The 25,131-nt window shown below is 40.7% G+C and overlaps 1 protein-coding gene across 1 annotated transcript; it reads left to right on the top strand.

Annotated features, from left to right (window-relative positions):
- The first annotated feature begins 15,883 nt into the window (after positions 1–15,883).
- Positions 15,884–19,974, top strand: LYZ (lysozyme). Its single transcript, XM_053464473.1, has 4 exons — positions 15,884–16,063; positions 17,218–17,382; positions 18,253–18,331; positions 19,784–19,974. Exons 1-4 carry the CDS (start codon positions 15,922–15,924, stop codon positions 19,848–19,850), a joined length of 453 nt encoding a protein of 150 aa, XP_053320448.1. The 5' UTR covers positions 15,884–15,921; the 3' UTR covers positions 19,851–19,974.
- Positions 19,975–25,131: the final 5,157 nt, after the last annotated feature.

Here is a 25,131-nt window from a genome sequence, read left to right as displayed (position 1 = left end):
CCCTTTTTCCCCAGATCATCCCACCATTTGTCTGTTTACCTAGGTTTGTTCTTGAACATTTCTTTTGATATAAGTACAACTGTGTTTAACGGACACACTAGTGTACGATTTGCAGAATTCCCCCTCCAGCTAAATGTCATGCAGAATGTGTTAAACTGAACACATCTCTGTGCACTTGATATACTCTCCTCCAGCGTTGGGCTTGTTCAGACCCCCATGTACATACACAGCCAGCGTTCCCGTTGACATAATTAGGAACACTTTCCTGCTGCTGCTTTGCCGAAGTAACCAAGGTGGTTGAGGAGGGCAACTGCTGCAGAAGGCTGCAAGTTTTAGGTCAGGTAAGTGCCTTTTTCCACTCTGAGGAATATAAAGTATTGTTGTCTTTACATTTAGTTGCTCCTTTAAATTGTTTTGAAGTGTATCGGTTCTTTCTTGTATTGCTATATTGCTATTTACTGTATGGAGAAATTGTGATTAAAAAGTAGGCTAGACTCTACTATATGGCCATAGTGACTACATTCACATTACTCTTTTGAATTCACCAACCTCGGCTTCTGCTACACTTTTCCCACTTTGTTTCATCATACAGCTCAGAATATTCCTTATTTTCTGTGAATGTGCATGCAGTAGACATATTGTATTAAGGTTTGAGTCTTTACAGCAGGAAAAAGGTGTAGGGTTTATAGTTGAAGGGTTCTTAACGGCCCTCATATTCTGTTTCTATCTTTGTTCGTTTAGAATAAACTATAAACTTAAAGCATAATTCCTTAGTCTCTTGTAATAAAATGTGTACCCAGGCATACCTTTGAGTATTGCTTAATTTTAATCAAATATACATTTGCTCAACACGCTCGAAACACTTCTGTACTTTCCTCATTCAGATGTGGAGAAAGTACTGTCAAGATTTCAAGCACTTTTCTGCCACTGATTGCTTCAAGCAGCCAATTAGTGACAAGAATAATCATACCATGGATGAGGATAGCTGCCTATTCTGTGTGAAGTGCTTTATTTTTTTTCTTTAGGGAGAATGCATTATTTATTCCACAGTATCAACAGTTATTGTCGGTTTGCTATTTTAAATGGGATGTAGATCCCAAGTGGCCAGAGCTTTGCTCGTTGCTGTGTTGGACAAGGTAATAGGAACAGCCATGTTTAGAGAAGTTTAAATATATGCAAATGTTATAGAGCTTGGATGTTTCAGGATTTTATTGCTTCGTTTTAAAGCAGATGGCTTACATGTCCTATGTTCTCGTTTTTATTTCTAGGCCAAATAAGGTTTTTTATGAGCTTTATTAACTTGTGTTTGTCTGTATATTGCATTGACACTTATACCCTTTTGACCTACATTTTACAAAAAGTAGATGTTCAGCCACCATCCACAAAGCCAACAAGGAAGTTGATTTAATTCAGAACCAGACTTTCATGCAACCAATAGTGATTGTGTACCCCAGCCAGAAGTAATCTCTATCAGTAGCTGGAGGACACACGGCTGTTTGTTTCCAGGACCAAGGGAAATGGGGATAACAGTCTACAAAAAGTGAGTATGGGATATATGGTTGCTTGTCTATCCAAGGAGTAAGGATGTGCCCTGCAGTGCCAACAGCATGTTTGTCCCTTGATTAAGCATGGGCAAGGATTCATAGGCGGTTATGTGGTCTGAAGATTTACCCGTTTACGTTTTGCTGGGGAAAGATTTGGGTTAACTTCTTCGGGGACAGGTGAAAACAATTGGGGCTGAAATCAGGCCAAGTATCACCTAAAGAACTGCATGAAACTCCAGGGGTTGCTGGGAACCCAGTAAATGTGGAAGGATATTCATGCATGAACCAAAGGCCCAGACCCAGTGAACAATTGCCAGGGTATGGGTTTGGTGTAATCCTTGGAATGCCACATCAGAAGCATGGAGACTGGAGGTGCTCTTCTGGGTTCATTGACTATAAAACAGAGTAACTGGGTGTCTATGGAATTTAGGAATCTTGAGGATATCCCTAGCAAAACCAGAAGAAAGGAGCATCTGCAAACCAGATAAGCTAAAGGTGAACCTTGCTTAGCCTGTGGTACTGGTAGAATTTCTGGGAGAGAAAGCAAAGGGTAAGGGATAGATAGACTGTCTTTGCCCGAACCAGTTATGTCTCATCAAAGGGAGAAAACAAAATATGCCAGCAAACTGTTTCTGTATCAACTACAGAGCATAATATAGTAGGGTTTGATGATATGCATCAATGCACTAATCACACCGACTGTAGATGAGCTCAAGAGCATGGAATCCATACATGATGACCAGATCAAGCTAGTTATTCTGAGCAATCTCTAATTGCCATTGAGGAAGGTTTAATGGGACCATAGCACAAATACTTTGAGTATTGTACTGCTAAGGTGTTGCATTTGCAGAAGTTGCAACCATATTTGTAAGTTATAATGTCTCAGCCCTCCTTTGTCTAAAAAGGGTTCCTGGGACGAATAACACGTTGCTCAGATGTGATCTATTGCACAATATAATTATGTGCAGCAGAGAAAACCAGACTGTGTGGAAACTGGAATGAGTATAGGTAGACAAGGTGACCAGCATGGGGCTTAACTATTTTGTCATCCTCCTTAAAGGTGGAGGTGTCATAAGAAATGTGTATATAAAGGGTATAGGAAGGGCTAGCAAGACATCTTGCATGTATACCAAAACATATTGGGGTAGATCCTACCAATAAATAATTTCTGGAAACCTAGCCAGACCCCACTATAAAGTTGAGTGAACCATAAACAGCACCCAAGATTTAAAGAGTGCCAGCTATCATGTCCAAGGTGCAATAAAATCCTATAGGGACCAGGCACTGGGCTCACGCAGGACCTAACGTGTTCATAGTTATGTTGGAAATATGATTGTTTTAATAATGGAATATCTAAATCGTATGAGTCTGTGTGCTGATACTGTGCCTTCTGGAATGATGGGAAACAAGCAATATTTTAAAATATCAGGCCACAGTTTGCTATCAGGGTGTCTCATTAAGAGTGTCATAAAGTGCCTGGGCTACACACTTCCCTCTAGGGCTAGATTCTGGACAACAGGTCTGCCCTTGCACTTTAAGGCTTACAGCTGGATATGAAAGACCATGCACAATTTTATGCTTGCATGTGGAAGTTCTGGGATTTATTTAGTTTCTTTTAACAGGGGACTTTTTAACACGTGTGTGTGTGTTCAATCCTTGTTTAACTTGTTTTTTCTCTTGTATGTTTTAACATTTTGTATAAGCATTGTGACCATTTCACTCAAGTTCTGTTCTGCTGTGCTCTAATTTTTAACCCCTTAATGACCAATGATGAAGTATCTGGCAACATCGAAATCTTCAGAGGTGGTCCAGTGTAGCCCCTCCCCGTAGTGTCAAGGTCCGCCATATACAATATAGCAAAAGACGCCTGATTTAAAAGAACTTAGGAGACGATCAGCAGAAAATTGAAAAATGCACGCCTCCCAAATGTGGCCTTTTAGCTCCCAAACAAGCAGGGAAACCTATGCATGGGTGCTATCTATGTACTCAGGAGATGTTTCTGAACACATTGGGGTGTTTGACAATAAAATATACTTGGAGCTGTAAATTTATACCTGAAGTACAATTCGTAAGTAAAACCACCAGTTATTACTACCACAGAGTTTGACAAAGGCTGGTTATATAGTAAGTGCATGGAAATGCACTTGAGATACCTTGAATGCATTTGAAATACCTTGGGGTGTCTAGTTTTCAAAAATGTATGGTTTGATGGGGTTAAATTGAATTGACCATCTTCAGATATCCCAAAGAGGACAAGAAGACAGGATTTGAAGAAAAAATAAACAAATTTGAAAAGTTTTTGAAATAGCAAAACGCTACTTGTAATTATTGCTCTCTAACATGCAAAAACACATGAAAACATTGGGTATTTCTAAACTCAATCTTTTTTTTTTTTTTTTTACAAGATTAGATTTGATCAAAAAATGGTATCTAAAGAAAAGCCCTTCTATTGAAGAAAAATAAATAACTTACCATGCAGTGAAATACAAAATGTACATTTTTGTTTATTTTGTGTATCTTTTAGATTAAACTAAAGGCTTGTGCCCTTGCAGCAAAATTGGGCAGATTAGATGGGTTGAATAGTTCTTATTGACATCAAATTCTGTGTTTCTATTTTCTGGTTAATTTTAAATTACAAATCCACATAACGCCTTGATCTCTAGTAATAAAATGTGCATCTTGGCTAATGTACCTTTTTGCCTTGTATTACTTTTTAAAAATAAAAACTGTATATACCAGTGAGCCACTTCATCAGAATGCATGGGCTGCACTAATTTTTCCCTGAGAGAAAATATGGCCTTTTAGCTTTATAATTAATTTGGTTAATAATCAAATGTTTTTGTTTTATCAACTTTTATGTCATTCTATCAGTACTTGAACAGTAAAGCAAAGTCAGTCCACAAACCGTTTAAAACAAGTTTAGCCAAATAAAACTGTGCAAGGCTGGAGCACACTGTGGGTACACGCTGGATTTAAGATGGCTGATGCACACTGGAGGCAGCACCGGATTAAGAGCGTCATGGACCTGGTGCTGAGAATTTTGTTGGCTGTTTTATGGAAATAAAATAGACAGAATCTTAACTCCTGCGTAAAGATGGCATCAGTGCTCGGTAGCTAACATAGGATAGCATCTTATGGGATGGGGTTGTGAGTTCATTAGTACACTAAAAAAAGTCATCATACACAGGATGCCTAAAGCCACAATTTACTGATACTAATCCTTTGTAATAAAATATGCAGATTGAAACAGTAAATAACACAAAACATTTACTGTTCCTCTCTGATTTCTCGGCCAAGAAAGTTTTGTCCTCTGAAGTGACTACAAATTCAGGAGGGGCGTTGTATCTCTGGATAAGTAAAAGTTAAATAGTTCTATTTATTCCTACAGTAAGTAAAGTGCCAGAAAACGGACAACCAAATACACACCAGGACAGGCTCTGCCGCGCCGACGCCCAAACACACACCCAAACGCAGCGCTGCGGGGGATCTTGATCTTAGTCTTGTAGTCAGACCTCTATGTGAGGTCTGATTAAAAGACAACCTCCAATATAAGTCGATGGTTATTTTTTAGAGCATTTGCCCTGAAAAAAAACTTGTCTTATAATCGAACAAATAAGGTATTTATATGAAATGTTTCCTTTTGCAGATCTGCCAAGTGTACTGTGCATACTGCTCTGCAGGGGTGTTTCACAGAGGCACATGGCAAACCATATAGAAAGATTCCTAACTGCTGAATTTAACACATTAGTTATGCACTCTATTCTGTTCAGTTTTGACTGTTGATGGGGGGGGAAAACATACCAAAGAAACATGCAAAACCTTAAGAAAATTAATTAAGCTGGGTTTAATTATGCTAGAAAGATGTCTAAGTGATGGTCACACCAGTACACCTATCTATTTAAAACGGAAGGTTATTTCAGGAAATCAAAACCAGCATATCACAACCATCACATTTGCTGATTATGACCATTCTTTACAGGGACGACATTTTTTATAGTTAAATGTTGTAACGGACAGCTTGGGGAGATGGTGACTACAGGTGATGGTGACTAAAGGAATTTAAGACGGTTTTCTGTTAAGAATGCAAAATAATGTTAAACTTGTTTCTTTAGGACCCAAGGGGTGTCAGCATTTTGTTGAGAAAAATGTGTATATTTTGATTGCCTTTGTCGCTCTCGATCAGTTGCACTCATGTAGAAAAACAGTATTTTCTCATATTTCAACTTTACCATGTAATTATCCACTCCAGTATATGATTAACAAGTGAGTGTGAGTATATATCCTTGATGAAAGACCCACTCCAGGATTGAAATAGTGATTTTTTTTTTTACAAAATGTTTTCTGTTTTTTTTATTTTTTATATAGATAGATAGATATAGATAGATTTTTTTTTAAAATAAGTTATTTTATTTCAAAGATCCATGAGTGCCTGCATTCTGATATATATACACACACAGTATATTTAGTTATTTATTTGCTGGTCAAAAAACTTTTTTAGATTTCAAAGCACTGACAGATGTCAAAAATACCACTTTATAAAACCGTTGAGTAAAAGAAATACACTGATCAGCCGTAACATTATGACCACCTGCCTAATATTGTGTAGGTCCCCCTTTTGCTGCCAAAACAGCTCTGACCTGTTGAGGCATGGACCCCTCTAGACCTCTGAAGGTGTGCTGTGGTATCTGGCATTAAGACGTTAGTAGCAGTCCTGTAAGTTGCGAGGTGAGCCCTCCATGGATACATCCTGGTGCCGTGTGTTCTCCAGGTGAGTGACGCATATGCACCCGGCCATTCACGTGATGTAAAAGAAACTGTGATTCATCAGACCAGGCCACCTTCTTCCATTGGTCAGTGGCCCAGTTATTATGCTCACCTGCCCATTGTAGTCTTTTTCGACAGTGGACCAGGGCTCAGCATGGGCAAACTGACTGGTCTGCGGCTTTGCAACACTATACGAAAACAAACTGTGATGCACTGTGTGTTCTGACGCCTTTCTATCGCAACCACTTTGATAGTAGCTCATCTTCTGTATTTGACCACACGGCCAGGCTTCGCCCCCCATGTGCATCAATGAGCTTCTGTCACCGGACCGGTTCACAGCTTTTCCTTCCTTGGATCATTTTTGATAAGTACTGACCACTGCAGACTGGAACACCCCGCATGAGCTGCAGTTTTGTAGATGCTTTGACCCAGTCATCTAGCCATCACAGTTTGGTCCTTGTCAATGTTGCTCATAGCCTTACACTTGCCCATTATTCCTCGTTCTGACACAGTTTTTTATCAAACTAATTATGCCAAACCTTTAACGTGCATAATAAGAAATAGCCCTCTTTTAGTCTGTTCATATAAATACATGCATGCTTTTTAAATGTTTTAACAAATCGGTACCGAATTCACATTTTAGGTTTTGATTTTACAACCAACAGTTGATGCATTTGTTTCTTCAAGTCCATAGACACATCAAGGCACACATTTGTTTCAAAAGTGATGTGCATTTACACAAAAAAGTGTCAAGCTGTGCAGCATGTAAGTTTGGGATATAAAGATCTCTGATTCTTAATAAGTTTAAAAAATACTATTTGCACTAAGAATAATCCTACATGCGTTTCATATTACCTGTCAAATCGTAAAACTACTAGGTTTTGTAAACCTATTTTCTTAGTATCTAGTGCTGGAAATCGACTACCAATTAACTAGTCAGTTCATTGCTGTAAAGGGTTAATTGTATTAAGGGGTTTTGTTTTTGTTTTTTTCAAGTCTCCGTTTAACAAGGGTTACAACAATGAGTTACATCCGAGAACATCCCAGAGAGCACATAAAAAATACAGAGGCACATTGCACCACAGAAAACATAAAAATGAGACAATAGATACATGACAATCGATACAGCATTACACAAGGCGATAACCACTGGAGACATAGAGTATCATATCATTCAGTACAAGGCTTATTTCCATGTAAGTACATAGTGCGAGATAATGATGCACGACAACCAGGATAAGCAATAGGTAAGAGGTGACTGATGATAACAATGTTCATAATAACAATGCCTTAGTCGAGAGAAAAGGCACGTATGGGAGCGCACTGAGAGGAAAAGCCGGAAAACTGTTACAGATAGAAATGCCCGATTGCGTGATCGGGCTTTCCCTTCCAGGTGATGTCACTACTGACGTCACCTGGAAGTTCACGGGAGGATCGGGTATCCCTGCAGGGTCTGTCTAGACCCTGCTGGGCTACTCGATCACTCCGATGGAGCTGTAACAGTTACATAGTAACATAGTTCATAAGGTTGAAAAAAAGACCAAAGTCCATCAAGTTCAACCTATATACATATTGTGTCCCTACTGTGTTGTGTTTCCGGCACGAATGCCGGTAAACTGTTACAGTTGGAAATGCGCGATCGCGCATTCCCTTCCAGGTCACGTCACTACTGACGTGACCTGGTAGCTCACGGGAGGACGGTATCCCTGCAGGGTCTGTCTAGACCCTGCTGGGCTACCCGATCACTCCGATGAGGGAGCTGTAACAGTTACCGGCACGAATGCCGGTAAACTATTACAGATAAATTCCCTCCAGTGTGTCATTAGCCTTGGGGTGCTGCCCCACATCCGGGCAGTCCCCCAGTGCCACACATCCGCCAGTAATGTCACATGATCGCTGTGATGACCAATCACAGTGATCGTGTGACCGTTACTGCAGATGCTCTTCCTCTCTCCTCCATTATTGTGATCGGAGAGAGAGAGAGAGAGATCATCTTGCAGAGCTGCAGTATTTAGTGCAAAACCACATCATATATAAACCCCCAAATACCTGTCTTACCCAAAATCAACCCACCCTTTCCTCCCCACAATCCTCAAAAAAAAAAAATACAAAAAAAAAGAAAGGGTTTAGTTTGGTGGGTGGTTAGAGGGAATAGGGGATAGTGTAGTGTTTTAGAAATTGGGTAGGTAGGTGTCGTGTACAATGGCGCAACGTGTCTTCAGCGCTGAGGAGGCTTACGACTTCCTCACTCAGTCTGATGACGAAGCCACTCTGACTGCGTCAGACGACGATGCCACTCTGACTGCATCAGATATTGATCCAATATCTGATGAATCTAGCTGTGCGTCAGATAATGACGAGTCAGAGGAAGAAGATGATGGCCAGGGTCCATCTGCTAAAGCCAGGCGTGGAGAGCCTGACTCTAAATATAATTGGGTGCCACCAAATATGATAGACCCAGTAATCCCTGCTTTTACTGGGACTCCTGGCATCAGATGTGACATTGATGCTAGTGAGCCAAAGTCATTTTTCAATTTAATGTTTGCCCCCGAGTTTTTTGAGCTGCTAGCAGCTCAAACAAACATCTATGCAGCCCAGTGTCGGGCAGCTGACCAAGGAGACAGAAGCCAGACCTGGTACCCCACTGACTCCCATGAAATTAGAAAATTTTGGGCCCTGACCCTTATGATGGGCATTGTGAAAAAGCCCACTATACGATCATATTGGAGAACAGATCCCATAATATCCACCCCTGCTTTTTCCCAAATAATGCCCCGGAACAGGTACTTTGGGCTCCTAAAATTTTTACATTTTAGTGACAATTCCCAATGCCCCCCTAGAGAGCACCCCCGATTTGACCGTTTATATAAATTGAGGCCCATTATTAATTATTTTTCAAGTAAATTCCCTGAAATTTATACCCCCGATAAAAATGTGGCTATAGACGAGTCCCTGGTCCTATTCAAGGGTAGACTGAACTTCAAACAGTATATCCCGTCCAAGCGCTCGAAGTACGGTGTAAAGTTATATAAACTTTGCGAGACTGGGACGGGATATACTGTTTCCTTCAGAATCTACTAAGGGAAGGACAGTCATCTTGATCCCCCTGGCTGCCCACAATCTGTGGGTACTAGTGGGAAGATAGTGTGGGACCTGCTGTGCCCCTATTTGAATAAGGGTTACCACCTCTGGGTGGATAACTTTTATACCAGCCCAGGTTTCATTTTTTATTTTTACAGCAGACCCCGACATGTGGCACTGTTAGGCCAACTCGCAAGGTTTATCCTAAAAACCTTACATACCCAAAGCAGAGGCGAGGCGCTACCAGTGCTCTGCGCAGTCAGGAGCTGTTGGCCCTCAGGTACACTGACAGGAAGGATGTGTATATCCTCTCCACTATACACGAGAAGGTGGTACCTGTCAGTGTACGTGGGGAAGGTGATGCTCAGGGGCTCAAGCCTCAGTGCATCACCGATTACAACAAGAACATGGGGGGTGTAGATCTTTCTGACCAGTGTCTGCAGCCATACCTGGTGCTGCGTAAGACCTGGTACAAAAAGGTGGCCATTTACCTCACCCAGGTTGCCATGTACAACACATATGTGTTGTACAAGAAATGTGCCACTGGGAAGATCTACACCTTCCTAGAGTTCCAGCTTAAAATCCTGAGGGATATCCTCTTTGAGCAGCCAATCCCTAATGTGCAGGATGAAAATGTCCTGCGTCTTACCGGCAGGCATTTTCCTTCTACAATCCCCACCACTGGTGCCAAACAGAAGCCTCAGAAAAGATGCAGAGTCTGTTACAAAAAGGGTATTAGGAAGGACTCCAGGTACCGCTGCCCTTCCTGTCAGGACTCTGCATCGATGAGTGCTTCATGATCTACCACACCAATTATTATTATTAAATTTCCGTTATACTTCCTTTTTTGTGTGTGTGTTAGGCCAGGGTGAGCCACAGGGGGGTATTTTCAATTGGCACAATTCCATAAGTTTTTCCCTGCAAATTAAAAAAAAACATAAATAACCATATGCATAAAAACCTATGCGTGTGGGGTATTTCCGTAATCAGGAGAGGCGGCTGAACAATTTAGGATAGATTTCCCTGCCGTAACACATACCCTGTACAAAAAATCCTAAGAATACTACAAAATACTAAGACACGTTGTTGAAAAAAGCGCAGGAACTAATTTCTGTGGCCACCTTTGACAGTGATTGGTGGCCAAATACCTGCATGTAGAATGCCCAAATACCCCTGATAGGATAGCCTGGGTTGTCTGCTTTACAGAAATATATACCTTTGTGGGTGTTTTTGTTTTATTTGTTTAAAATTAGAGTTACAGTCCCATCATACCTAATGTAAAAATTTTACGGCTTTGTATAAAGTAATGTACACCTTATAGTATGTTGGCTTTATGTGCTGGAAAAGTATGAAAATTCTATATAAATTAGGTATTTCTGAAATCAGGACACCTGAATTGATAAATTTGGATGGAATTTTCTGTCACTTTACCTATCTCTATCTTTCCTTGAAAAAACAATATATAGTTTACATGGGTACACTATTCACAAGAAAAGTGAATAATTGCTGAACCGACATAGCGCAAAAATGGCAAAATTGCTCCGGGCTTTGAGGTACCAAAAACCCCTGGGATTGAAGGGGTTAAGGAGAATAAATCAACTGAAAAAGCAAGATGAAAAAAACAAAACAAAAGATGGCGCGTGTCACTATACCACACATCATATAAGGAATCAAGAGTCAGTCAAAGAAGACCCGGGGGTGGGGGCTGCAGGTGAAAGACTGGGGGGCAGGGCAGGGGCCCAACATGAAGCACTTTCAGGCCAAGTTGAGCGGCTCAGGGAATCGGGAAGAAATAACAAGCTGGAGCACAAGGGAATTGAACCCAGGACCTTAAGGTTAGCTCCTTAACCATTACTCTATGTAGCCATATACTTAATGAAATACTTTCATTTGAAACAACAAAATATCATGTTTGCTGGTTTGGATGCCCGACCTAAGAACCAGACAAACAATCTTGACACTAATCTTTAGTTATAACTTTTATAACAAAATGATGGTTCCTTTTTTTATTATTTTGCAAGAGATAAATCCAACATGTTGCACAATTTGATAATTTCTAAAATGCTTTGATTTCTTAGAAATGTTTTTTATTTCACAGAATCTGTATATTTTTATTATTAATGTCCATGATGTGTTTCTCTATTTTGTAAGGTAAAAAAATCACATATCCACTTTCATGTCATTCTTTATATCTAGTATATCTACATTTAAACTCCCTATACATCTCCATTTTATCCTATTTAACCTTCTTTCATAGCCCCTTTATGTCCCCTTTTACCTCTTATCCATTTCTGTTCCTAAACTATTCTTCATGTACTTGTGTTATAGTTAGGTTTCATCCCCTTATCCTTTTCCGCACTGTGGCTATACGTTCCAGGCACCTACTCATTACATTCCAGCAACTAAATTCAGGATGCCCACCAAACCTTTCAAGTCAGCATTTGCTCATTTTGTAAATTTTAGGGCTTCTCCGTTTCGTTTAAGTACCCCCATCCTGTTCGGATGGCATCGGTTTCCTTTCCTCTTTTTCAAATCAATTCTGCCTGTTTCAGTAACCACCACCACCACAATATGATGAGTTATGTTGTTTGACAGTTGAGGTCTGCTAGTGTGATTGCGAAAAGCAGTTGTAGTTTGACGGAACACATAGGTTAACTGGTCCCCGTGCAACTGACTGCAATATTGTATGCATTAAAAAAAAATATGGCTGGATTGTTTTTTTAAATTACAAATCTTCTTTCTATTCTATTGAGTTTAGCTACCAGAAAATAATCTACGTGAGGTTCTGAGCGGTTATCCTTGTTGTCTTTTATGGCTCCAATAAATGTAACGGATGCTAATTAATTGCTGGCAGAGGTTTCAGGAAATAATCTGGTCCAGATTGCACGTGGTAAACAGAGGTACAGCATTATACATATTAATGTTTTTTTTTTGTTTGTTTGTTTTTTGCCTGGCGAGCCCTGTGTATTTTGTTGTTGTTATATTTTATTCATTTTGTTTCCTCGGAACCACGATATGGCCCTATACTCACCTGAGGGGGGCTCGATTCGACATAGTTTACCGACTCAGGGATGGTGGTTCCTTACTGTTTCCATGCGATACTATGACATATATTCTGTATTGCAGTATTCTCCTGCCATTGTATGTATCATTATCTCTGTACCGTACTATGCATTGTACCGCTTTGGAAATTCTTGCGATTGTTGGATTTATTTGTTTTCAAAGAAATGTTTAAAAAAATTAGGGCTGCAACTAACGATTATTTTAATAATCGATTAATCGGCCGATTATTTTTTCGATTAATCGATTAATCGGATAAAAAAAAACAATATGCAAATTTTTCGTTTATTTAAAAGAATTTAATGAACTGGATGTTAAAAAACAACTTAAAATTTACATTAACATTCTTATTTTGTTATGATGTAATAAAAAACAATATTTTCAAAGTACAAGAACCCAAACACAATATTTATGAAACAAAATAACCCCAAACATTCTGAAAAGAGGTGGACTATTACTGTTCAAGAAACTTTGCCCCAGCACTTTGCACTTTGCACCCAGCACTTTGCACCCAGCACTTTGCACCCAGCCCTGGCACTTTGCACCCAGCACTTTGCACCCAGCACTTTGCATCCAGCACTTTGCACCCAGCATTCAGCACTTTGCACCAGCACTTTGCACTTTGCACCCAGCCCTGGCACTTTGCACCCAGCACTTTGCACCCAGCCCTGGCACTTTGCACCCAGCACTGGCACTTTGCACCCAGCACTTTGCACTGTGCCCCTGCACCCAGTCTCTAACTCTGCCCTGCACCCAGCCCTGCCCCCACATTCTGCCCTGCCCCCACACTCACACTCTGCCCTGCACCCACTCTGCCCTGCACCCACACTCACACCCTGCCCTGCATCCCCACCCCCACTCTGCCCTGCACCCAGTCTCCCACTCTGCTCTGCACCCACACTCACACCCTGCATCCCCACCCCCACTCTGCCCTGCACCCAGTCTCCTGCCCTGCACCCCCCACCCCCACTCTGCCCTGCACCCCCACCCCCACTCTGCCCTGCACCCCCACCCCCACTCTGCCCTGCACCCACACTCACGAACCGCTCTGTGCGAATGGAGCCACTCGCACAGAGCGAACCGCTCTGTGCGAATGGAGCCACTCGCACAGAGCGAACCGCTCTGTGCGAATGGAGCCACTCGCACAGAGCGAACCGCTCTGTGCGAATGGAGCCACTCGCACAGAGCGAACCGCTCTGTGCGAGTGGCTCCATTCGCACAGAGCGATTCGCTCTGTGCGATCCGTGCACATAGACATGAAGAATACTTACCTCCGGAACGCGTCACATCCGTCACGTAGCTAAAAGAAGGCGGAGACTGCAGAGCGTGTAGCAGAAGCGGGGAACGCTCGCGGAGGTAAGTAAAAGGAGCCGAGTGCTCCAACAACGAATTGATCACTCGATTAATCGATAACGGAAATCGTTATCGATGATTTCCGTTATCGATTATTATCGATTTTATCGATTCGTTGTTTCAGCTCTAAAAAAAATAAAATAAAGGTACAGCAAAAGGGAAGATACTTCAAGGAAGCCAAAGCAAATAACTGAAGAATGCTGAAAATGCAGTAGTGTAGTTTTTTAAATTTTATATATATATATATATATATATATATATATATAGTGCTGCAACCATGTACAGGAAGAATGTGCATAGGGTAGAGTCACTTGATTGTTTGGTATATATGTGTATAGAGTACCGTGACTTTGTATGGTATAGTATGCATGGGTATAGCATTGTGTAGCATGCGGTGGAAATGGTTTAGAATGCATGGGTATAGGCTATTGTCAACATGTATTGTTTAGCATGCTAGTGTTTATTGGACCTCAATGCAAAATCTGTAGTGAAGCAAGCCCATAAAGTGCAGTCACACTGTAGGCAGGCCAGTAGTCATTCAAACAACCTGCATCAATCTCAGCCACAGGGGTTGTTGCAATTTGAGCATCTTGTGAAAAAATCGGGACAATGGGGAGGCAAGTTCACAAAGGTGATCTGAAATTAAGTATAATTAAAACCAGACAAAATAAAGAAGTGGAATGAAAGTAGAGTAACAGTCGATCTTGGTTTTGTAACCCCCAGGAATGTTGTCTATTTTCTTGCCTGGGGATCTTGTGTAAGGGAGGAGAGACCAAGCAACAAGAGGCTGCAGGCCAACTCCCCTTCATTTTTTCCTTTTGAAAAATGTCGGTAGCTCTGCTGTGAAATAAAACAAAACATGATCTGTGTCAGAAGGCTATGGTAGACACCAAGTCCCCTACTGTGTTTCTTCAGGGGTCATACTCCCTAAAAGGCATATGTACCCCTTCCTTTCCTCACCGACCACAAGGCCTGCAGGAGAGCCAAATCTTCTTGGCCCCTCCACGCAAAGGTTAGGGCCGCTGAAATAACATTGAGAGGGAGCTTTTTCGGGGACCCTGTGGCATTTTTTCAGTGAGACAAAAATCAGTGTTTTTTTTTTTTTAAGTGCTTCATAAGAAATCCCAGCTTCTACAGCCGCATCAAGCTAGTGAGATATAACGCCCTGACTGCAGAGCCTTGTGAAACCTCAGGGTCACTGGTTCAAATCCCGACAGAGTCAGCGCTTCATCCTTCGGAGGTCAATAAAATGAGTACCATATCTATTAGTCAGTTGTCGATTTGGTTAACTCTTGAGAGCATGTTGTAAAAGCACTTGAGTACCGCTACGAGAAAGGGGATATGTAAATACTAGTTATTATCGAGCCTAAAAGATTGGGGCTAGTGTGTACAAAAATGTTTTTAAAGTTCATGGATGGGTCCAAAGTTACTCAGTGCACTTACCAACAGTGCTCAAAATAAAAAGTGGTGTGCTAGCCTCACATTCCCAATTAGTGAACATGTGTACTGGCTAAGACCATAGCAGCCTTTAGGGATTTGTAAACTATGATCACTTTTTGCCTCTGTATCCACTTTATACATGGATCCCTTTAGGACAAATGTCTGCTGTACCAGATAGCTTTTAAACTAAGATAATATACAAAAAAGGTGCACACAACCTAAAATTTTCCCCAGGTTGCTGCTAGAATATAATGACCAATAAGTACACAAAATAATTATTGGGGATTCTGGCCAATAAATGGTCATCCAGTGTGACAGAATCCCCGATATTTATAACTTAGATGGGTGTTTTTTTGGTAGCCTTGCTTTGTTTCGTGAACTTTTAAACAAAGTCAAGGACAGAGATGCAATAGCCAGATCAATCATCATGGACAATTGTTTTGTCTGTAATAGTCCCCTTCAGGATGAGGTTAGATACTGGCTTATTGCTTGGGCTACTATGTGGTTCACACATATAATAAAAGTTATGTTAAGGAAAACCACTCCTACATTTAAATGCTAGACTTTTTTCACAATACACCATGTGACTGAAACCTCTTAAGGGATAGAATTTTTTTCAAGAAATCACAACATAAAACAGAAGTCTCTGGTAACAACACGTCGTCAGACTTCTTCCACCATGAGGGCAGGAATGCAGATACTTGGAGCAGTGCTTCTCATTCTAGCAACAGCACATGGGAAAGTTTTTGAGAGATGTGAACTGGCAAAGGCAATGAAAATGATGGGTCTGGATGGTTTCAAGGGGTACAGCCTTCCAAATTGTAAGTGCCATATAATATAGAAATCCAATTGTTTATTAAATGTATTCTATGTGTCATGCTGTTAAGTGAATCTGTTGTGTCGTAACCACCGTAGAGGTTAAGCAAAGTGGCTATTTTTTATATTTAAGGGAAATCCGCAAAAATCATAATGTCAGAATGTGTTTTTAGACCCTGAATGGCTACTGCAAAATCTAGACACTTAGAGAATGGGCAAGTATCATACATGTGCAACATAATATGAATAGCATGTAAAATTGTCCTCTAGCTTTAATACTAAATACAGCATGTGTAATACAAGCATGATCTTAGTAAAATAAATACACACTACTGTTACCTGCATAATTTAATATATTAAAACATTTCAGTAGTAAGTGTTAACATACCCTGTAGCAGTTCATACATTACACAGACAGGGTTGCGTAAGTGAGTTACTGCCACCCTAGTAGGGAGAATAAAGTGACAGGTGCACCAACACTGTGGACGTATACTTAAAATGAATAAATAAAAAGGTGTTACTGCTAAGCAAATAATTAACCCTCCCCTACCAACATTATTATAGAGAGCTGACCAGGTTGGCTAAGTAGAAACTGCATCCTTGTACAAACATCTTCTTGTCAAAAATGTACTTGCAACTAAACCTGTTGAGTATAACACGGTTCAGACATATAACTTTGGGGGGGGGGGGGTGACAGTAGCACCCTAAATGTGTTAAAACAGTTATGCCTTTGCCAGTGACTGAACTAAATAATCAATGACAGGATAGAAAAAAGGCAGTATTTTATTCCATTACAACGTTTCTCAAGAAGTTATTAAGTTAAAAAATAAATTCAGTCTGTATTGGTTTTCCTGTTCTCCAGCGGAGAGATCCTTTGCAGTCTGTTTTTGCAGAATGTTTTTATACTATTGTGCACACCTTGTGATGCATATTAAAGAAACACTTTAGGTCAGACCTGATTCTTCAGGTCTCTAGAGATGCAGATCCTAAGATAACCACATGCCTCAGACAACACAGGACACCGTCTTAACACAACTAAGTACTTATAACACAGACAACGCTACTTCCAAGCTTTAAAACTGTTCAACATCATTCAAATTCTCACTCCTCGTTTGATTGTAAAATGATATGCAATGAGATGTACACCTAATTTCCACAGGGGTGTGTACAGCCTACTATGAGAGTTCCTTTAACACCAGGAGCACAAATTTCAACAGGGGAAATAACAGCACTGACTACGGCATTCTCCAAATCAACAGCCGTTGGTGGTGTTTGGATGGGAAGACCCCAAGCCCTCACAATGCTTGCAACATTAATTGCAATGGTAAGTTTAATTGTGATCTTGTCTTAATACAGGGCTGTAAACAAACTCTTTACTCTACAACATCTCAGCACACCAACTTCACTATTACTGGGGATGATCCTGACAATCTTCACTAAGATTTATTTCACAAATCCCCCTACATTGCCACACCTGGGAACTCAGTAGATTAGACCCAGAGTCTCCAGGTGAAACACTTCTATGGGTCTCTGGGTCACTTTCTTCATTCTTTGGGGCAGGGGGTGGTGTTTGCCTCTCCCACCCACTTTCAATCTTATCCCCACCCAGTTTCTGTCCTATTCCCAGCATTCACTTCTCCAGAATGAGTAGTAGCCTCGAGGTAGCCTACCCCGGGACGTTCGCAAGATTAGCACAGCTGATCTTACAACAGAAATCCACTGTAGTTGCCCCCTCCTCATATAATGAAGCAACATAAAATGTACAGCCATTTATAGAGGGGAAATAGAGGTTAGTCCAGGAAAATTGAAATATACAAATTTACCTGCAAACTCCCACTACAGTGAACATAATCCATGTGTTATTGTTAATATCTGACTTTCTAAAAAAAAAAAATACACCCTGTACCTTTTTAATGGTGTACTTTGTGTCACAGGCATTTATTGAAGAACAAAGTTATACATAAATGTTTTTCAACATAAAATATTTATTCACTTATACTGTGAATTCATTTTCATAGCTTCAGTTGTCACTGTTCATATACTAGTTCTGTAGTGTAAGGCTTTGTTTATTTTATTGATATCATATCGTGCATAGGATGACAATATGTTTTGGTGAAAAATATTAGGATAATGATCTGCGCTAGAAATTAGCAACATAATAATACAATTCTACAATCATATTTAATATTTTCAGCTCTGCTGAGTGATGACATCTCTGCGTCTGTTCAATGCGCCAAACGCGTTGTAAGTGATCCTAATGGCATGGCTGCATGGTATGTATGCAATTCTATATGCAGAATCTGCATTATCATATCCCAAAGATTCAAAATGTCACTATTAACGGTGTTAAAAAGTATTGTTCCACCTGCTCTTTTAAAGATTACTGATGAATCACACTTCTCAAAAGTCCCTCTTTAGGAGGAACAGTACCTCCTTTGCACCTGAATCCCTTTATCCTTCTATCCTGGTGTATGGAGCCTTCAAACTCACATTGATATGTATATAACATGGAAAATGTGTATATGCATAATACATTGCGTGAGTAAAACACATTATTCTTATTAGGAGTGCTTTATAAGTAGCTGTCAACAGGTCTCAGTTGCTAATAAATCACCCCACTTCTTAAACAAGTGCCCCTCTTGGGGCATCTTTAGGTATAGTTTACTGTGAATGTCTTTCCCAAAAATATTTTTGATACATTCCTATTTTTCAGGGAATTATCATACGGCACAAATTCAGTCACTGAATTGTTACCATACAAAGTGAAAATACGTTTCTTAAATGTTTTCAGTGTCATTTAAACCTTTTGAGGAATGAAGTAAATTACATTATACATTTCTAAGGTTTATTTGCTTCACATATTTGAGAGCTCAATTTAATTAATGTGTCTAAGTGGAACAACAACTTTTACTCAAAAAACACCACACACATAAAACTAAAACATGTGTTTCTGAGCTGGCATCTCCCTCTTATGAAAACAAGTGTTTCTCAATTATTGAAAAGATTGTAGTCGATGAGGAAGTCCAGCCACTTAAGAAAGCTTTCCATATAAAATGTATTTTTTAATCCCGCTCCCGCGAATTTTAATCCCGCTCCCGCCCGCTCCCGCAATGTGAGTGTTCCGCTCCCGCCACATTTGTGGCCAATCCCGCCCGCTCCCGCCACATTTGTGGCCAATCATGCCCGCCTCCTTACCTGATTTCCCGCGCAGTCCCGCGCGGCTGCCCTCGAGTTGTTCCCTCACGGCGTCTCTTCTCTTGCTCCGCCCAGGAACAAGGAGGAGTCACAGGAAGTGACGTCACATCACGTGACTCCGTTTTGTTCCTGGGCGGAGCAAGCTAGGAAACACTGTGAGGGAGCAGCAAGAAGGCAGCCTTGCGGGACTGCGCGGGATTACCGGGACCCGCAGGTACAGTGCCTGACCGCCCGCTCCCGCCCGCAGCCCCAGCAAGACCGCCCGCGCCCGCAAGTTTTTTGGCGGGTCCCGCGGGACCCGCCTCCCAGTGCAGTCCTCTACTGCAGAGTTCTTGGCACTTTTCAGTTCCATGTACTGGATAATGACCTTGTAGGCATATAGACAAAACTGATCATGCCTACATATGTGATGATGTCACATAGAAGTTTAATGGTGGAAACAATAATACTGATATCCCAATGAATGTTGTTTATAATGTATATGGATCGCATTCTCTGCTACTAATGAAGGGTTTTTGCTTCTTATATAGGGTTGCCTGGAGGAACCACTGCAAAGGAAAAGACCTCTCTGGATGGATCCAGGGATGTGGGCTTTAACAACAGATGCCCAGTAATGCAGCATAAAAAACACTTTCTATCATGCTTTCATTGTGTAAACCTTTGCCATGTAATACACTGTAATTCTTTTTGAGACAAGTAAAACAGGTATGGTTAGCAGAAACCTAAATCAGTCAATTTTTCAGGAATATATTGTGTTTACAGGGAAAAGAAAAGATGTCGGTGCGCTAAGCTAGTCTCAGGCTCAAATAATACAAATGTATTATATGAGGCCTACCAAACAGTGTGAGCATGCTGCAAATACAGTGTGTTGGCAGTACAATGTATACAAAAAACAAAATACTGTCTGCGCTTCTCACCCTAATAAAGTTGGCAACAAATATATAAACATAATATAAATGAGAGGTTTTGGTTATATGAATTGGCCAAAGCATAATTAAGCTCTCCCGCCACGTCAAGGCACACTCTCAATAGGGTGAGATCCTACTCTCACCTCCTACATAGTGGGCACACAAAGCAGTTTATATATATATTGTGTTTAGCCTAATTTGAATAGAGTGAATGTCAGCAATAAAAAAATGATTAACAATAATGTGGCATAAAGTATTTGTCACTGTAATTTTGCGCCCAATAAATCTGCTTTTGCTTGTTGGGTGTTATGTATACACAATCATGCACTCTATACAGAAACTCAAGCACACCATGTTTAAAAAGAACACTAAAAGACAAAGACAGAAAATGGCCCACTGGCTTAACATGCTCCACTGACTGGAGCTTTCATATCTGCAAACAAGACAATACTGCCAGCTCCTACACCCAGCTAGAACCACATTTCTACCACATTCTGCAAATTCTGAACCAGGTCAAAGAGCTGCTCCTCATGTCATGACACTTGAGAAGTTAATTCCAAAGCAATATAATATTGCAATCTAGCACAGCAGGCCACCTACTCTGGGTCAAAAGCACAGTCCCTTTTATTCAACAATGTCAAGCTGATTTCTTTGCAGACAATAGCCATCGGCTAATACAGTTTATGGAACATTCACTGGTTTCGCAGGTTGTAGTAATCGGCAATCTTTCACAAAACCTCCCTAAGCAAAACCCTAATTCCATCTGAGCACTGATTAAACTAAAAAATAAACAATATGAACAGTCTCTAACCTGTGATTTAAAGTAGTTAACTAATTCATTGCAGGTGATGGGTTAAAGACTGAGGAGGACCTTGGCTCCTAAATACCAGCCTTCTACCCTTCCGTGTCACATACATGGAGTGAGCAACCTTTGTCTTTCTTTAAGTAATACATTCGGGAGAAATCATCTGAATTTCCATTATCTTTATTGGCTCTGTACTCCTTGGAAAAGTTGAAACGCCGGTTACCCTGGCATCTTTTCCTCCAAATCCATATTAAGGAAGTTGCATCAATATTTACCTTAATATTCATCTTAATCTTTCCACCTGAACAGGTAATACTTTAAGACCCTCTTCTAATTGTGTAACCAAAATACTTCGCTTCTAACCGCTTGAAGCAGTTAGTTGCATGAAATGGAGGCAGGTTTGTTTCCCATATAGTAATATCTTATGATGAAATAAACCCTCGGTAGCAGTTTGTGTTTTGTCCTCACACACTCTCTGTCAAAGGAAAGTTGCCGGTAATCTGTGGTTAACCCTACTGAAGTGAGATATCTGAATCTTCATAACAGAAATGTTCTCTATTTGCTTTCTCTGGATGTCTATCACTTCCTAACACCACATCATAGGACAATACAGGAACTACACTGTGTATCTAGGAGTTCCAATATCTGAGACAATTTCTAATTCCACTGTGATGTATGAGAGAGTGTCTCCCATGTATACATACAATTCCTAGTATTTGTTCAGAATTTTCTGGATGGAACAAAATATTAGATCTATCTTTTATCCCTCACATCAAATCACTCTCTAAATCCCACCATAACCAACTACGCAACATGTCCTTAATGTGTCCATTCCTGACTGCCAGCACCGCAAAACAACTAATCCACTCCATTGTAATCTCCCGTCTAGACTACTGTAACAACCTACTTACTGGCCTCCCTCTCTCCCGACTATCCCCCCCTCCAGTCTGCCCTTAATGCCTCTGCCAGACTAATCTATCTCACCCGACACTCTGCGTCTGCCGCACCTCTCTGCGAGTCCCTCCACTGGCTCCCCATCCATAGCAGAATTAAATTCAAAATACTCACTCTATCCTACAAAGCTCTCACTAACACCGCTCCCCTCTACCTATCCTCCCTCATCAGCAAATATACTCCAGCCTGCCCTCTAAGTTCCAAAATGACCTGCTCCTTGCATCTTCACTCATCACCCCCTCCCATGCCCGCCTACAGGACTTCTTGTATGTCAATTGCTGTATTGTACTTGTTGTTATCTGTAAACTTTTCATCTTGTACAGCGCTGTGGAATCTGTCGGTGCTTTATAAATAAAGTATAATAATAATAGATCTATAGGGGTGTAGAACAGGAAATGAGGAAGACCATGTGTGAATGTTACAATGCATTCTCTTCTTATTCCTGGAATAGTGTTGTAGTAACAAGAAGTTACAGAAGTGCAAGAGAGAATAGGGAAGTGTTACAGCTAAAAAGAGGAAGCGTCACAACTAATCATAATAATAAAAATAATTTAATCAGCACTGAGAAACAGCAATAAACTGTACATTTCCCAGATCTGTCATCCATCAAAGACATACTTGTGACACCTCATGTACTTTCCTTCAGTCAAGATTACATTGCAGTCTTACTGTCACCCCATGCACTTTTCCCAGACTCTTCGTATATTGTTTTTGCAGATTGTGTCTGAACATCTAACACATTTAGCGCTTACAGAGAATTCCCCAGTAAGGATATTCTCACTAATTCCTTAAGGGAAGTTTGCAGTTTAAAATGTAATGCTGCAGCAAAATGGTCCTTCTCCTATATAAAACACAGAGGAAAATAACAAGTGAGTTTTACATTCATTTTTAAGAGGAAAGGGAACAAAATAGTATTTTTTATGTACAGATGATCTGTTTTGTGCCAGGTACTTTTTAAAAACTCAATTGGCATCTAAAAAATAAGTTTTAACAGTAGGTGGTAGACCCAGCTGCTGTCAAATTCTATGTAGGTGGGAGGTTGTGAGAGGTGCCACGAATGCCCTATGCATTTCAAATGACCATCCCTGTCTCATTTCCCTACAGAAATAAATAAGCTGGCCCTGCATAAGGCATAGTTCGAACAGTGAGGTAACTGAAGAAATCTCGCTGATATATGTTATACAGGGCCAGCTTATCCATTCCTGCAGAGAAATAAGACAGTATGGCCCTTTATAATGCATAGTAGAACTGTTCAGAATACTGTGATTTGTACTTACAAGGAGAAGTTATTGGGAATGCTTGAAAACTGGAACATTGTGGGGAACAGTGCCACCTGCCCCAGAGCCTGAAGTGCAGCTAAAAGTACTGTGCATACGACCCATACACCCACATTCATGGTGGTCATCAAGTGTGATCCCTTGTGAAGGTATTTATTTCTAGATTACACTTCATTACATAGATCTTTTTCTATCCCCGATAAATGGGGTTTTGACTCATTAATCTACCTGTGCGAACAAACCTCGGGAATTTCATCTGATAATAACAATACACTTGCAGAATGAAAGGTGATCCCTAGGTATATAATGATACAATGCATCTGTAAGACTAAAAGTATTTTGGTAATGGTAAAACTCATTAGGAAAAATCATTAAACAAATCACAATCATCTTGGGGGTGTCTGTGATGACCAATGCGCTCCCAGGATAAAGTGACTGATTCCATATAAAAACTGGCAGTGTTGTCTGGCTCGGTTCACTTGATGAAGCTAACATTTAGCTAATATTGCATCCTCTCTTTGTTTTTATGCTAGCTCAGAATATTAACAATTGCATGTTATCTTTGCTGTTTCAGCCGGTTTGAACTTTGACCCTCACTCTGTGCTCCCTGCCCGAGGTGCTCCTGCTATTCAGAGTGCCTGGGTGCACCTGCCCGGTCAACTGTAAGTGCTATTATGGGCTAAGGCTCTCCTCCTCGCTTATGTGTATATGTGTGTGTAAGGGCAGTGTACATGTATGTGTGTGTGTGTAAGGGGAGTGTACATGTATATGTATGTGTGCAAGGGCAGTGTACATGTATATGTGTGTGTAAGGGCAGTGTACGTGTATATGTGTGTGTGAGGGCAGTGTATGTGTATATGTGTGTAAGGGCAGTGTACGTGTATATGTATGTGTGTGTGTAAGGGCAGTGTATATGTGTGTGTGTGTAAGGGCAGTGTATGTGTATATGTGTGTGTAAAGGCAGTGAATGTGTATATGTGTGTTTATGGGCAGGTGTGTGTAAGTGCAGTGTATATGTGTGTGTTTATGGGCAGGTGTGTAAAAGTCCTGGAAGAGAGGCTAACATTAGCCTTTTTTATTTAATGGTGGACACTTGGCTGGCTGAGAATCATAGGAATTTCATCATGGAAGTAGTGCATCTGGCTTTATAGGAATTCAATTCAATGTGTTGGTTATTTTTAATATGCATTACTGTACTGACAAAAATGAAGCACGTTTTATGTGGCGATGCAAGCAGGACATTTTAAAGTGCAATTGCTTGTGTTGGTGAGTTCCGCGAGATTTTTTTTAAAAATGTGTCCCTCTTTCACATTTTGAAATGTTTGAGAGGTATGGTGTAGTGCTTTGCTGGGGATTGCTGAGGCATTGTACGTCTGCACATGGTTGTGCTGGGCTCTGTACAGCTACCAAAGCATTGTAGAGAAATGACTATTATTCTTCAAATACGCCTAAGAAGTGTTTCCTGTAAAAGTTGCTATTAGGCTTTGATGTAAATAGGAGACGCCAATGGTGGCTGAGATTTTCCATCACAAACAGGGAATTACACACTTCAAAAGAAAAGCACTAGTAGCTCTGTGTCTAATGATTGGTGTTCCAAAAAACCTGAACCCCCTTGGTTAACATTGCAAAACGTGGATCAAAACCAAATGCTAGAGTAAGTTTGAGCCGACCATTTCCCCGGAGACCATATTGCACTGATTAATTCTACAGAAAAATGGAAGCTAGCGTTTAAGACTCCGTTGTGCTTCTCGTTTGTTTAGAACTCTCTCTCTTGTAGTAAGCGCAGGTGCCTTTTGTGTCGCAGAATGATCCCGCCCTAATTTCGCTATCTCGGTGCGCGTTTAGTCGCTCTGACAAAGGGGGAGTGTGCGTTGTTGGACCGTACCATTATAAACAAACAAATAGGAGGCATCAGTGTGTGGAAAACTGCTTGC

This window comes from Spea bombifrons, chromosome 4, assembly GCF_027358695.1.
Source record: "Spea bombifrons isolate aSpeBom1 chromosome 4, aSpeBom1.2.pri, whole genome shotgun sequence".
Lineage (NCBI taxonomy): Eukaryota > Metazoa > Chordata > Amphibia > Anura > Pelobatidae > Spea > Spea bombifrons.
Note: the sequence above shows the minus strand (reverse complement) of the source record. Positions and strands in the feature narration are given on the sequence as shown.

Coding starts and splice junctions, on each gene's coding strand:
- LYZ (XM_053464473.1), top strand. CDS start 15,922: ATGAGGGCAGGAATGCAGATACTTGGAGCAGTGCTTCTCATTCTAGCA. Junction 16,064..17,217: donor GGGGTACAGCCTTCCAAATT/GTAAGTGCCATA, acceptor TAATTTCCACAG/GGGTGTGTACAGCCTACTAT. Junction 18,332..19,783: donor CCTAATGGCATGGCTGCATG/GTATGTATGCAA, acceptor CTTCTTATATAG/GGTTGCCTGGAGGAACCACT.